Source organism: Canis lupus, chromosome 5 (assembly GCF_048164855.1).
Source record: "Canis lupus baileyi chromosome 5, mCanLup2.hap1, whole genome shotgun sequence".
NCBI classification, from domain to species: Eukaryota; Metazoa; Chordata; class Mammalia; order Carnivora; family Canidae; genus Canis; species Canis lupus.
The window spans coordinates 41,257,042-41,273,370 of NC_132842.1; the positions used below are offsets into that span (position 1 = coordinate 41,257,042).

The window sequence follows — 16,329 nt, forward strand, 5'->3', positions numbered from 1 at the left end:
CCATAATCAGATAAAGACAAAAAAAAAATTAAAGAGGGAAAGGGGTACCTAGGTGGCTCAGTCAGTTAAGTGTTTGCCTTTGGCTCAAAACATGATACCCCCCTCCAAAAAAGAAAGAACATGATCCTGGGGATCCCTGGGTGGCTCAGCGGTTTAGCGCCTGTCTTCGGCCCAGGGTGTGATCCTAGAGTCCCGGGATCGAGTCCCACATAGGGCTCCCTGCAAGGAGCCTGCTGCTCTCTGTGCTCTGTGCCTCTGCCTTTCTCTCTCTCTGTCTCTCATGAATAAGTAAATAAAAATCTTAAAAAAAAAAAAAAAAAAAAAAAAAACATGATCCTAGGGTCCTGGGATCAAGTCTCAAGTCAGGCTCCCTATAGCAGGGAGTCTGCTTCTCCCTCTCCCTTTACCCTTCCCCCGCTTGTGTGCTCACACACACTCTCTCTCACTTGCTCTCTCAAAGAGGTAGAAACTTAAATCCAGTTAATATAGTGACTTGTCTGGGTCACTCTGCTAGGCAATGACAGAGCTAGGACAGGGTCTCTAGTCTGATACTCAGGCACTATTCTTTCCAGTAGGCTATACTGCCCCCTAGGAATCTGTAGACATATATAATGATTCCATTATAACTGGAACATGTCAGCTGGTCATGAAGAAGAGCTTTATAGGAGCACCTGCGTCGCTCAGTTGCTTAAGCATCCGACTCTGGCTCAGGTCATGATCCCAGGGTCCTGGGATCGAGCCCCACATTGGGCTCTCTGCTCAACGGAGAAGCCTGCTTCTCCCTCTCTCTGTCTGCCTGCCACTCTGCCTATTTTGCACGAGTGTGCTCTCTCTGTCAAATAAATAAAATCTAAAAAAAAAAAAGAAGAAGAGCTTTATAGTAATTAGAATCATTCAAAAACAAATGGACGACCATATGTTCTCAGAGTTAGGGTTTTAGGGAACTTCACTGGCATCACAATATTTGGTTGTTCAAGTTGTGCTCTACATGGGGGCACCACATCTAAGGAGGCACTGTGCACAGCCTACCAATTTTTCCAACTTAAGAATTTGTCATCTTGATCATAACTTTGCTGATACCAAAGAGGTGATAATCCAGTTTTCTATCACATGGCAATAAAATACCTAGTTCTAATAAAATCAGTACAGTGTATAGTACAACACTGAAACCAAAGAAAATGTCATAACACAATTTACATACATGTATACACATATATACACTATATATATATAGCAGTATACAGTAATATATAAATATATATAAATATATTTTTTTTACATATATATATAGTGCCACTTTGCCTTACAAAGTAAAAAGTGAGTTCAATAATCAAAAGTCCTTGTTGATCTAACAAAATCTATATATATAGCCTATGCTTCTAATCAAAGAGCTGTTTTTCAGTCTAATATAGAGACTACGGGGATCCCTGGGTGGCTCAGTGGTTTAGCGCCTGCCTTTGGCCCAGGGCGTGATCCTGGAGACCCAGGATCAAGTCCCACATCGGACTCCCTGCATGGGGCCTGCTTCTCCCTCTGCCTGTGTCTCTGCCTCTCTTTCTCTGTGTCTCTCATGAATGAATAAATAAATAAAATCTTTAAAAAATAATAATAATAATAAAAATAATAATAATAATAATAATAATATAGAGATTTTTTTTTTTTAATTTTTATTTATTTTATGATAGTCACAGAGAGAGAGAGAGAGAGGCAGAGACACAGGCAGAGGGAGAAGCAGGCTCCATGCACCGGGAGCCTGATGTGGGATTTGATCCTGGGTCTCCAGGATCGCGCCCTGGGCCAAAGGCAGGCGCCAAACCGCTGCGCCACCCAGGGATCCCTAGAGATTATTTTCAATGAACTTTTTTATTTCCTTTCAATATTAGGGCACCAGTTAAAAGTGATGTTTCATTTTGCAATTCATACCAGCTGCTATTTGTTTAAATATACACCTATTTTCATTATGACAGATATTTATGCAAAGAATACTCTTTTCCAATTAATATTCTATCATTTGTGGCAAAATTCACTGATTGCAACAAAATCAACTTGCTACAAATATTATTACTAAGAAATAAATAACATGGCAACTTAATTTTCCATTTAAGTGAGGAGGGGTACCCTTTTCACAAAAGCGTAACAGGGGCAAAGCAAGGGCTTTGTCATGAGGTTTGCGTAATATCACCTCCCCTCAGTTAACCTATCTTCCTATTGAAGATAGTGACTAATGAGATAAAGTCTTATATAGCTATAAAAAATCATATATATAATATACTACTATATATAAGTGTGTGTGTGTGTGTGTGTATATATATATATATTAGTAATTTTAACAATACTGGAAGCAGGGGTAATATAGAGAAATATATTATACTGCCTGGGAAGAAGCATTAAATAACAGTTATGAATCCTACACATTCCAAAATTCTATCACTTTAATTCAGTGGCTGATCACAGTTTGGAACAAATCCCACCAAATTATTTTCTCAACTTAATGAGAAAGATATTCTAGGATCACAATGCTATGATTCTCATGTTTTTTTATCATGTCTGCCTCTCTCTCCCCCAGTCAATTAGTGTCACCTTCTGTCATTTTAAATACAAATGTTAAAAAATAAGTAGATTTTCTCAGTCCCTCCCCCCAGTTAATACTATGTACTTTATTCACTCCTTAATTTATGCTGGTAGTCTTAACCATTTCTAATGGAAGATTAACACTGATTTTTATACTCTTTATTTAAAAAATACAACTTCCTACATTTGAATAGTTTTCTGCAGAATTTTAAACTTTCTTACCTTCTCAGAGTTGAGGAGGAGATGTCCATTTGCTCTCACAGCAGCAGGCCATTTGTCACTTTATAGGTAAACATTTAAGACAGAAAACAAAATGTAAGTTTCCAGTTTAAGCTTAAAAAGTTGAGGTAAATGCTAACGATTTGTAAAAGTTTACTAAGACAAATGTACAAATGTATTGAGTCCTGTTCATAACAGGAAACAAATGAAAACAAGAATTGCCCATTAGCAAAGGACTGGTTACATAAATTATGGCCCAGGTATACACTAAAATACTATGTAATGGCTATTTTAAAAACACAGGCAGGGCTAGATGTGTGGATATAAACAGATTTTTAAAACTTTACTATTACATGGGGAAGTGCTCGCTTCGGCAGCACATATATTAAAATATTACATGGGGAAGAAAAGTGTCTACAATGTGGCATCTTTGATAAATTAAAAAATAAATAAGTATGGGGCACCTGGCTGGCTCAATCTCAAGAGCAAGCAACTCTTGGTCTTGGGTCCATGAGTTTAAGCACCACGCTGGGTAGAGAGATTACTTAAATAAAGATATCTGATGCTCGTTTATTCATAAACATGTTATCCAAAAGAAATCATAAGAAAGCAGTAGGAGGGATTACCTACGGGAAGTAGAGTGATGTGGTGGCAAGGGTAAAAGTTCGCCTTTTACATTTTTCTTTTATGAACTGTTTGAATTTCTGAACTATGTACATGACCACTTATCATTCTAGCAATGAGATTATGTGAGGACAGTCATTGAGAGCAACTCAGGGTGAATTATCTGAGCTCTCTATGCCTCAGTAAGTTTCGTTGTCTGTAAAACGAGGACATCAGAGACCTTCCTTGAAAAGTTGTAGTGCAAATTAAATGAGTCGCTATAAGTGATTAAAACTGTGCGTGATGTTATTGATAATTATTACTTACAAGTATTTCTTTTTTTTTTTTTACTTACAAGTATTTCATGTTATTAGTTACTTATAAGTAAAACCTAAATGAAAACCTAATACATGTCAAACCTTGATGCAAAAAAAAAAAAAAAAAAACCCTTGATGCAAAGGGATGAAGACTTAACTATATCACCAACAAGTATTTCTGCGATATCCAACTCCTCCGAAATAGATTTTCAACAACAACAAAATAAATGGATAACAAGAACCACATCAGATTCATTTTATTCCTCTACTTCAAAACTTTCCTTTCATTCTTGAGAAAGAAAATGCAATCTCATTCTAAGTATAAGAAGTCACATGAGATTGTTTTGGTGATATGAAATAAAATTTGAACAGACGGAGGGGTCTGTTTTATCAGCTATTTGAGAGGCTGGAAGAAAAGGCACAGAGACATATCTGGATCAAGAGGGAAGATGATAGGAGGATTGTTTTTGAGCACACAGGATTAAAAATGCCTCTTAGATTTAGACTCTAGGCAGAATACCACCACCAGGGGCACCTGGGTGGCTCAATCACTTAAGCATCTGACTCTTGGTTTTGGCTCAGGCCATGATCTCAGAGTCATGGGATGGAGCCCTGTGTCAGGCTCTGTGCTGGGTTTGCAGCTGGCTTAATATTCTCTCACTACTCACTCTGTCCCTGCATCCTATGCTCACTCTCTCAAAAAAAAAGGAATACAGGTACCAAGTAATGCTGTAACCTTGGGGCTCTCAGCTCTAGAAGGATGTTTCCTTCCAATTCTAATGTTCTAGGCTCTGTCTTAAATCACCTTTATTTCTGCACCTAAGAGGTCAAATGAGTCACAAAATAGGTCAAGTAAAGTACTGAAAGGCTGTCAAGGTACCTGAAATGTGCTTCGGCGAGCCTAAGGTAAGTATGAGGATTTCTGGATATAACTGATAGAAGGTGTGCTTTCTGTTTCAATATACATTTAACAGAGGAAAAAGAAGGCAACTGCCAAACCTAACTATACCTTGCACAATAACTTTTTAAATATTTGAAGCCATAAGCCATAAATTTAGTCTATATCTTTTTAGGTACTCACCTTTGTTCTGGCCACATTGCCACATGATTATAAAGGTAATATGAGAGATGATTTGGAACAAGATCCTTTCCAGAGACTCGGAGATCCACAGGATACCAGAACTCAAATTCCTGCTTTAACTGATCTAATTTTTCCTTTGGGATCTGAGTCTTAGGAAATGGAGCCTCCTTGAAGAAAACATAATCCCAAACCTCCCTGGTCATCTGTTGCGGTCTGTGTTAAAAATAAAACAAACAACAAAATATAGAGATAATTTCTTTGAAAGAGAATATTTTCATCTAATCATGAAGTGGGAATCTCTTTCTTAACATAGTTACGGTAACAAATAACAATAGACTCCAAAAAGAATATGGGATGGTAACAATAACAGAGGGGGTATTTATTACTTTTTCTCAGTTCGGCAGCAAAAAAGTAAAACATCCTAACAAAATTCTGCTAAATGAATTCTTACGAAAACTAAACAATTAAAAAAATTTTTTTCAATGTGTAAATCAAAAGAGCACATCTCTTGCTAACCAACTACACTTTTTTTGCCTTATCCATTTACCAACCTGATACCAAGTGGAGACTCTGTCTGTCCACGCAAGTTACCCCCCTGCAGGAGGTGTGCAACTGTGTAAAATGCCATGTAAATAGTGGAATCAGAGAGCGATTCAATCAGCCACTGCTCATCCCACGGCAGACGAGTACCTGCAAGATAAAATGAAGAAATTTAATGCATGAGAAACTTAAGAGACAGTTCATCTAGAGAATCCACATTTTCAAGGTATATAGTATTTACAAAGCTACTTATTTAAGAAAGTCTCAAATTGGCTTGAATAATTAATAAAATAAACCGGTAATAAAAAATCAAATGGCTAAAGTACTAGAAACTTTCTATTAAAAAAAAATCCATAAAAGCTATGGGTTTAATTACTCAAGCACACGTCTATCACCAGGTAGGTAGTAGAGCACCACATGCCAGTTCCCCTCCCCCTCTAACTGAAACCTCTCACTTCCAATTCAGAAAAATACTAGAAAAGAGGGGAAAAAAGGTAAAGGTGTTAATTTGCCCTGTAATTGACAAAGTCATTCAAACTGAAGAATTTGAAGTAGGTGTTACCTAAACCGTAAGTTCTTGAGCAGGCATGCTCTTGTAGCCAACCTAAGGTAGCTTCAAAATTCCTCCTGGTCTCCTCACAGAATCTAGAGAGAGTAAAAGATAAAGAGTCTTTCTTTCTTTGCCTTCACTATCTTCCATGTTTCTCATCTCCTCTCCCTCCCCTCATCCCTTTTTCCCTTCTTACGTTTCCAGGCCTTTCAAGCACTGGGATGTCTGTTTTTTCCAATTTTCTTCTCCATAATCCAAGTACCTTGGGAGTGGACAGATTGATGTAAAAAAATAATAGTGAGTAAAAGTCCAAAGGATAAGTAAAGCGACTGAAAGAAATTTCTTGTTGTAATACAGACTAACCACTGGTCGCACAGCGCCACAACACATTCATCTGAAGATCTGGACATAACTTGTTTCTCTGGTTCCATGTAAGTAAATGCATCTCCCTACATAAAAGCAAACAAATATATATCAGATATTATGTTGAGTCAGTCTCTATTCCTCGGGGATAATAAAAACAACTTTAACTCCACATTTTCTTTTTTTTTTTTAACTTAACATTTTCATTGTTTTCCCTCTTTCCAATAGAAGACATCTATCTGCCTTTCTTTCTACACAACATTTACTTTTGAAAAGGTGAATATCTTTGTCAATGGATCATCTTTCCTAAGTATAGATTATTCCTTTTCAGTGGAATGTGAAAGATGTTCAATAGTTTCTAATTCAATGGTTTGAGGTCAGACTGCTTGTGGAAGCATTTTATCCTTGTTAGAATAAAAATATTTAGGGGATCCCTGGGTGGCGCAGCGGTTTCGCGCCTGCCTTTGGCCCACGGCGCGATCCTGGAGACCCGGGATCGAATCCCACGTCGGGCTCCCGGTGCATGGAGCCTGCTTCTCCCTCTGCCTATGTCTCTGCCCCTCTCTCTCTTTCTGTGTGTGTGACTATTATAAATAAATAAAAATTTTAAAAAATATATTTAAAAAGATGAAATTAGGGGATCCCTGGGTGGCTCAGCGGTTTAGCGCCTGCCTTTGGCCCAGGGCGCGATCCTCGAGTCCCGGGATCGAGTCCCACGTAGGGCTCCCTGCATGGAGCCTGCTTCTCCCTCTGCCTGTGTCTGCCTGTCTCTCTCATGAATAAAAAAAAAAAAAAAAAAAAAAAAAAAAAGATGAAATTAAAACCATGGAACCACTGCTTAAAAAAAAAAAAAAACCAGAAGCACAAAAATTCAACGTAGAAAATGTCACTGCTACAGATTTATAGTGTCATGAAAAGTGCCCACTAGAAAACTAACCATGAATTTAGTCATCTACCAAATATAACTATCTCTTATCGTATTATGGTTCCAAACTTATCAGGCTATTTTTAAAAATAAATCCAACGTTATTATTTATAAAATTATTTCTTTTTCTGTGTTTTTAATGTAATTCTTCATACTGTTAAATAGCCAGGACTTTGGTTTAAAAATGGTAAATTAAAAACAGACATTTAACTCTACTGCCTCTCAAAATTCCAATGAAATGACAACAAAGAGTTTTTCTTTTTTCCAATGGCATGAACTTACGGATACAAAAGAATAGAAGAAGAAATACTATCAATCAAATTTTGGAAACTAAAAAACAGGATAAATAACAAGTGCATTAACAGGTTGAAGAAAACTAGCTGAATCATAAACCAGCAGGAGAGAAAGGTGAAAAGTAATCCAATTTGCATTACAGAACCTCCAAAAAACTCAACAGTTTGTGGTACAAGATGGTTCCGGAAGTGGAAGCAACATGAGGCTGAAGAGAGAAGAACTAACTGAAGTTTTTAAAGAAGAGGTTAGAACCCCAGATAACCTAATCCCACACTACACAGACACGCAACTGCCCCTCCGTATGCCAGCAGAACAATGAAAGTTTATTCTCTGGAAAGGATGACAGAATTACTCAACCAAAACCAAAGTTGAGGGTATGAGTATCACATTGAAAATAGATGAATTAACTGGAAAGTCAGCACACTGGGAATTAGTATTTCCCTTAGCAATCTTTTCAACTCCCAGAATGCTCAGTTAGCTTAGAATTTTTAAGCCAGAAACTAGAAGAATCTTTTGAGAGGAATCTAACAAATCCAAGAAGCTCTTACTAACATCAAGGCTAACATAAAGGCTTTCCCAAGGCCCAAATAGCCCTTCTAATTTTTTTTTCCAAACAGCCCTTTTAGATTTCCCCCAGCGAAGCCCTACTCACATGCAAAAAGATTCTTATCACCTCTTTGTATTCACTCTTAAATATCAGCAACCTCAGAAAAATAAGAGATTAAGATTTCACATCCATGAAACAATGAATAGAATCCTAAAAAAGGATCAATCAGATAGCAAAAATAAGCTCTTAAAACTGGCCCTGAGTTGATAATTTCAAAGGTAGATAATATATACACAGGAATTCATCATATTACTTTCCACTTTTTATAAATCTGCGATTTTCCATAGCAAGAAAAAAAATTTTCCCACATGCTCACAAATAGCAGATATAAAAAACACACAGTTAACAAACAAAAATTTATAGGAAGAAAAAGTTGAGTGAATAATAAAGCAGCAGCCATGGGATCAAGGAAGCAAGAGCTCCAACTCAAGAGAAACAAAGGAAATTCTTAGGAATACTGGAGGAAGATCCAAAGTGGCATTTGTGCACCAGGACAGTAAGCAACTAGTCCAGACTAAAACAGGCCAGAAGGTTCTGAGGGAACTTTCTCCAAGATGGAACCAATAGCATATTGATGTGTGAAAGTATTAAGAGAAGAAGAAATAAACAATTAGGGTAGAGTTTGAGGATGGAATATTAATAATTACATTTTAAAGGAAAGAAATTTTTACTAACGCCAGGGGTAAAAGCTGGGGAAGAAAAATTCTCATTGTACACTTCACTGTAGACAGGTGACGTCTCAGAAATATACACAATGACTACTGCTCTCAGAAAAGTTATCATATACCTTTGCTAGGAAGATGGGAAGTAGAGAAGTATACACAAATGCAGTGAGGTTAGAAAGAAAGACACAAGATAGAAGGAAGGATGAAAGTGAAAAAGCAAAGCACTACACAAAGAGAGCTGTAACTACCAGTATCTCAAATGGCCACTGCCAGGAAACATCATTAAAGTTCTCTGGCTTTGATATGCCAACTTTACAGCACTACGTTCAACATTACAGGTGGGATGTTCAAGTTAAATGAATTGCTAAATAAGTCTAGTTTCTGCCACAAAATTATTTATCTTTAACACAGCTCCAGGTTCTATTACAGAACTCACTACTAATTAACACTGTGAAGTCTATTAAATAAGAGATTTTCTTCTAAACCAGCCATCAGAGGACAACCTATCACTTACAGTGTCAATCATCTTTTTCTGAATAGTCTTCTTTACATCTTGGACCTTCTGTCCTTTAAATCCATCCACCAACATTATCTAAAAAGATGAGAAACAGGGAGAAAAAACACAGACAAAACAATTAAAATTTACTTGATGTTCCCTCCAAACTTTTTCCTAACTAAATTTATTTACATCCACAACTGAGATATTTTTAGTGTAAATTTATCATGTCTATAATCTTAAGTTTTTATTTTGCCATAGCTTAGACAACTAATTTTCATAACACACTTGTTTTTCTTTTGGTGTAACGAGGATAGCTATCATGAACATGATTAGGAAGGAACTCTCACTTCCTTCCCACTTCTCAGATTTCCATGTGGAGAGAATTTCAATATGCTCACTCACCTTTCCTGAAGGCTTTGGGAAAATGAACTGAGTGCATGCAGCTCAGCCTCATTTAGACTCTGCCTGTTGCCAGCGAGCATTTTCCTCTGCTTGGCCATATGATAAACCTGGCCCTTACAGGAAGGCCTGTTTTTCAACTCTGCCTTTTACATAGTGAGGAAATTTAATTCTAGGGCTAAGTATTAGCTTGCTTGTTGTTGTCACAGATCTAAGCCACACAATCCCCTTCTAGCTGACATTCTTATCTCCAGCTATGTGGCTCCTGTTTCTCTCTGGAATAGCTTCTATCTTTTTTGATCTCCCAATCCTTTAACAAGCCAAAATGCTTTATAACCTACTTAATTCACCATTATGAAATTATACTTATTGATCGTTATGGTACAGTTGTTAAGAGCACAAACTCCAGGGGCATCTGGGTGGCTAAGTCAGTTGAGTGTCTGACTCTTGATTTCAGCTCTGGTCATGATCTCAAGGTTGTAAGATCGAGCCCGGCCTCTGGCATGGAGCCTTCTTAAGATTCCCTCTCTCCTTCTTCCTCTGCTCCTCCCTCTAACCCAGTCACACCACACCTATGTGCACACACACACTCTCTCTCTCTCTCAAATAAATAAACAAGCAAACAGGCAGACACAAATCTTAGAACCACACTGCCCAATGTGAGTACCAGTTCTGCTACTGGCTACCTAGTTGGCTAATCTTGAGTAAATTACTTAATACCTTAGTGCCTCAATTTCCTTATCTGTAAAATGGAATAGTGTCTATTCCACAAGGTTATTTTGAGATTTAAAAAAGTTAATGTGCTATTTAAGTGGTGGCTTTTATTATCACCCAAAATGTTTAAGTCACTTCAAAAAAGACATATAACCACTTGTTGATTATCTAGAAAAATGAGAGTAAAGGTAAAAATAACGAATTCTCATTCATAGCCTTAAAAATTTTCATTTCAACCTCAAGTCACAAGCAACTTGGTTGGATTTTTTACTTTCTCTAGCCTGGTCTTCTTTCCATGGAAAAGTAAGCCATATTAACATATGCACAGTTAAGGAGAAAAGAGAGGTTCTAAACATGTTTTTTGTGCTCACCTGGCTTTTAGTAGGCATTAAGGAGTAAATTAATGAACTGAATAAAACTGCTTATTTAAAATATGAACTCCTAGATTAAAAGAGCAAAAGAAGGAACAAGAAATTATACATGCAATAAACCTGTGGAATTTACTGCAAAATAATATGAACTAACTTTCAATAATCTTCTCAGGAAACTCATTTCTTAGATATTCCTAGAGGGCATAAAAATATAATTTCTGTAAATGCTCTTGGACAAAAAATGATTAAAAAAGAAATCTGGAAACAGAAGAACACAGTCTCATATTAATCTCTCTCAAATCAGTATATAGCTGAAACTATATTGGATTTTCATATTTTTTTCTAAATTATTGAAAAAATCATGGAGCAAAACTAAAAAATCCTTACACCATCATAAAACCCTTTTAAATATAACTTCTCCTTTGCTTCTGCAAGTTTTTCTCGGTCATTCTGGCTTTGAACTTTCAAATCATCACAAATGGTTACAGCAGAAAGATTTCCAAAACCTGGGATTTCGATGATTGGCACCTGCAAAGAACAGCAATGTTGGGAACTTATTCACACTGAATGAACATAAAAACAGCCCTATGGGGCATAATCATTTTGCCTCTACTGTCCAGTCAAGTCATTTCAGATTTTATATATCATCACAGAAGCACCACACATCAAGTAATCACAGTGACTAACATCCAGATGTGAATTTGTCTTCCTACTCCCCCCACAGGAACTATCCAAATTCTCTGCACCAACCTCCAAATTGTCCATCCTTCACTACAGAACACACCTTCTCCAACTCACTGCCCTATACTGGCATATAATTAACTAAATAATAAATTTTGAAACTAGGAAAATGATGTAAACAACTAAATTTATGAATGGTCTTATTTCTGGTTTATGATAAGTCTTCTAGATTCTTCATGAAAGTTATTTGTTAGTGATCAAATTTTTTTCTTCTCCAGGTACTAATATGAAAGCATAACCATTCATAACTAATATGGCAAAATTTTGTCTTTAGAAGCTTGGAAACCGGGCACTTGGGTGGTTCAGTGAGTTAAATGTCTACCTTAACTGGGGTCCTGGAATCAAATTCCATGTCAGGCTCCCTGCTCAGCAGGAAGTCTGCCTCTCCCTCAGCCCCTGCTCCTGTGTTCTGTCTCTCAAATAAATAAATTACTAAAAAAAGAAGTTTGGAAATTGGCCATACTAGCAAAATAAGCAACTATAGAATTGCTGATGCTAAGAAAGTTGTTTGTTGCAGAATTACAGGTGCTAGGTGCTAAGAAAAAGCTTATTATTGGTCTTTCTCTCACTTTTAACTGCTATCACAGGTACCAAATTAAAGGAAGCAACTCTTATGGAAACTCTCCCTTATTTTTATATTCCCCAATTGATTTTGTTACAAGGAAAATGTAACTCTTTTTTTCACTGATAAAGAGATGGGTATGAATATTCTGAGTCATCTATGTACTCACCGGCTCAAATGGCAAGACCATGTCATCTCTAATTCCATACTTTGCTCGTAAGGCCTACAAAACAATTTTGCAAATTAACACTAATGATCAGCACTTTACTGGCATAATCATTGAGAGAGCCAACTCCAAAACTTCTTTAAATTATTTATTCTCCCCTCCATACAGAAAATTTTTTTTTCAGAGAATTTTTTTTTAATTTTTATTTATTTATTTATGATAGAGAGAGAGAGAGAGAGAGAGAGAGAGGGGCAGAGACACAGGCAGAGGGAGAAGTAGGCTCCATGCACTGGGAGCCCAACGTGGGATTTGATCCCAAGTCTCCAGGATCGCGCCCTGGGCCAAAGGCAGGCGCTAAACCGCTGCGCCACCCAGGGTTCCCCAGAGAATTTTTTTAAATTTTACTAAATATCTCAAGTATATCTATGACTTTTAAAAACTCAATAGTTGGGACGCCTGGGTGGCTCAGTGGTTGGGCACTTACCATCAACTCAGGTCGTGATCCCGGGATCTGGGATCAAGTCCCACATCTGACTCCCTGTGAGGAGCCTGTTTCTCTCTCTGCCTGTGTCTCTGCCTCTCTCTCTCAGTCTGTGTCTCTCATGCATAAATAAATAAATCTTTAAAAAATAATAAAAATAAAACTCAACAGTTTAAGTTAGAGTAAATGGCTTAAGTGATGAAATAATAAGCCAAAAGCAAAATTTACACACACGCGCGCGCACACACACACACACACATACACACACACAACCCAATGAAAATGAGGTTCATATTCTGGGTTGCAATGAAAATGTGAACATCAGAAAACTTTTTTTTTAAGTTTTATGAAACCCATCAAACAGATTAGAACAGAAAAATCACATGATCCTATCAACAGACACACGAAAAGTATTTGAAAAAACCCAATACCCATTCATGATAAAAACTCCTAATAAACAGGAACAGATGCAGACCTTCTAAACTTGTTAAAGACTATCTACAAAATATCTACAGCTAACATTATACTTAATGATGAGAAACTTGAAGCTTTTCCACTAAGATCAGATATGAGACAAGGATGTCTCCTTTCATCACTTCTTTTCAATACCGTTCTGAATGTCCTTGCTAACTCAATAAGGGAAGAAAATAAAATAAGAGATATACAGATGGGAAGGAAGGCATAAAATTATCTTTGTTCAAAGATGGACTGAACATCTATGTAGAAAATCCAAAGGAATCAAGGGAAAAAAACTCCTGGAACTAAGAGACAATTATAGCGAGATTGCAGGATACACAGTTAATTATACAAAAGTTAGTTGCATTTCTATGTATTAGGAATGAATAAGTGGAATTCAAAATTAAAAGCACAATACCATTTATATTAGCACCCCCCAAAACCAAATACTTAGGTACAAAGGTAATAATACATACAGAAGATCCATATGAGAAAAACCACACAACTCTGTGAACAGAATCAAAGAACTAAATAAATGGACTGAGACATCAGTTCGTGGACTAGAAGACTCAGTATTGTCAAGATATCAATTCTTGACTTACCTACAGATTCAATGTAATCTCAATCAAAGTCCTATCAAACTATTTTATGAATATCAACAAACTGACTGCAGGGCAGCCCGGGTGGCACAACGGTTTAGCGCCTGCCTTCAGCCCAGGGCGTAACCCTGGGAGACCCGGGATCGAGTCCCATGTCAGGCTCCCTGCATGGAGCCTGCTTCTCCCTCTGCCTGTGTCTCTGCCTCTCTCTCTCTCTCTCTCTCTCTCTATCATAAATAAATTTAAAAAAAAAATTTTTTTTAACTGACTGCAAAGTGTATACAGAGAGGCAAAAGACCCAAAATAGTCAACTCAATATTGAAGAGGAAAGCTGGCTTCTGACTTGAAGATTTACTTATACAGTTACATAATCAACACAGTGTAGTACTGGCAAAGGAAGAGACAAATAGTTGAGTGAAACAACACAGACCAGAAATAGACCCCACATACGGATGTATATAGCAGTTTTACTCAAAATTACCAGTGCTTATTAGCAACCCAGAGGTCCTTCAGGAGATGAATGGATAAACTGTAGTATATCCAGATAACAGAATATTATTCAGCGCTAAAAAGAAATGAGCAATCAAGCTATTAAAAAGACACAGAGAAACCTTAAATGAATATGACTAGTTCAAAGAAGCCAATCTGAGAAGGCTACACACTGTATGACTCCAACTACATGACTTTTCAGAAAAGGTAAAACTGTGGAGGCAGTAAAACAATCAATGAGCCAGGGTCACAAGGGAGAGAGATGAACAGAAAGCACTATGGGATATTTAGGGCAATGAAAATACTCTATGATATTACAATGATGAATCTGTGTCATTATACAGTTGTCCAAACCCAAAGAACATTAGACCACCAAGAGTGAACTCTAAGGTAAACTATGGAGTCTGGAGGATTATGACATATCAATGCAGGTTCATCTTGGTAACAAATGTATCCTTCTGCTGGGGATTTTGATAATGGAGGAGGCAGTGCATGTGTGGGGGCAGGGAGTAATCGGGGAATCTCTGTACCTCCCTCTCAATTTTACTGTAAACTTAAAATGCTCTAGAAGTCTTTAAAGAAAAAGGTTCTGTGAAATACTCTACTTAATATTCAAAACAAAGGAAAACATAAACATCAAGAATCAAAGCAGAGATAATAGTTCAAAGATCCATGATAGCTTTTTAGCCTAATTTCATAGTTAGTTCAGCAGTATCTAATTAGATGATGAAGAAGAAATAAGAACATGAAACTCAGATACTCACTTGCTTTTTCTTCAGATCTCTGAGGGCAGCAAAATCATCGGGGGAGTCAGAAGGAACACTTGTGACCACGCCAGTACCTTATAAAAGAAAGTGTGGAATGAATTAATACAACCAGAATGCAATTACCAAAGTATTTCTAGAAAGAAAGAAACTCTTTACCTTTATCCTCCTTAATGGTGAGCATTGGAAGAACATAGACCACCGTATAAGATGTTAAAGGTGCAGAAAGTGATGCACCAAGAATTTCCTGTGCAACAAAAAGATCAGCAAAAAGGTGAAAAAACTTGCTTTAACCATTAAAATCGAAAAGTAATACTTTTAAGCCCCTGAGAAGCTAGTATTCAAAAATACAGGAATCAAAACAAAACTCCTTCCTTTATACATACTAAACTATATAAATAGTCGCAAAAAATTACGATACCCAAATGTGATGTAGTGAGGTTGTGAGGAAATTAGTATACAAATGCATTGCTTGTGACATTGTACAACTTGAGGAAAACAATATAGGAATGATAGCGAAAGATACAAAAATGTTTACATCACTTGGAGCCAGCAATCCAATCCTAGGAATTTACCTCAAAGGAAAAAATAACTTTTTTTCTTTGAGAAGTCTGTCCAAGTGCAGTGTTAACTACAATGGCAAAACCTGATGATAGGTAAATCTTTAAATGATAAAAAAAATCACTTAACAAAATATGAGATATCAACAAAATACTGTATGTTTAAAACAATGATTAGGAAGATGAAATGAATGAAAAGGATATAACCACTTTCTCTTAAAAAAAAATTTTTTTTTCAAAGATTCAACAATACTGAAGCCATACTTTCAGAATGGCAACAAAGAGCTTGCAGTGCTTGTTGGTCCATGGAATGTACTTTTCAATTCCACACAGTTCCCACCCATCTGCTTTATTCATAAAGAAGCTGCTTTTATGGAACTTACAGTCACACAGGTGAAGGCTAATGATCAGAACAATCTTAAGGGCTGCAAGCTATTTTTTAATTTATACCAGCCACTCCAGAATCTGCTTACATTTACATGGAAAAAAAATGCATTAGGAACAGAAAAAGTTTGTGTTATTCACACTATTCCTAAAAACATCTCAGACACAACTCCATCATCAGGAACTAATGGGATGTAGCAGCACTGCTTATCAAAGAAAAAGACAGGAAACTACTCAAATATTCATTATAGAGAATGGTTAAATAAGCTATGGTAGTGCCAAACAACGGAATACTACATGGCTAGAAAACATAAGATACAAGGAAGTTCTGTGCTGATAAGGCAAATACCAAGAATTAACTAAGTAAAAAAGAAAGCAAGATACAGAACAATGTGATAATGTACACGCC

The 16,329-nt window shown here is 36.8% G+C and overlaps 1 protein-coding gene across 3 annotated transcripts in view; it reads right to left on the reverse strand.

Moving 5' to 3' along the window:
- The window catches only part of LARS1 (leucyl-tRNA synthetase 1), a 75,172-nt gene that overhangs the window by 34,382 nt on the left and 24,461 nt on the right, over positions 1 to 16,329 (reverse strand). For all 3 annotated transcript variants that reach the window (XM_072826354.1, XM_072826352.1, XM_072826353.1), the window contains 11 exons: positions 15,136 to 15,223; positions 14,977 to 15,053; positions 12,191 to 12,244; positions 11,106 to 11,246; positions 9,250 to 9,327; positions 6,245 to 6,330; positions 6,078 to 6,143; positions 5,894 to 5,976; positions 5,343 to 5,481; positions 4,792 to 5,004; positions 2,794 to 2,851 (listed from right to left, as the gene is read on the reverse strand). In XM_072826354.1, coding sequence (XP_072682455.1) covers positions 2,794 to 2,851; positions 4,792 to 5,004; positions 5,343 to 5,481; positions 5,894 to 5,976; positions 6,078 to 6,143; positions 6,245 to 6,330; positions 9,250 to 9,327; positions 11,106 to 11,246; positions 12,191 to 12,244; positions 14,977 to 15,053; positions 15,136 to 15,223 — 1,083 coding nt within the window. The remainder of the gene's footprint in view (positions 1 to 2,793; positions 2,852 to 4,791; positions 5,005 to 5,342; positions 5,482 to 5,893; positions 5,977 to 6,077; positions 6,144 to 6,244; positions 6,331 to 9,249; positions 9,328 to 11,105; positions 11,247 to 12,190; positions 12,245 to 14,976; positions 15,054 to 15,135; positions 15,224 to 16,329) is intronic.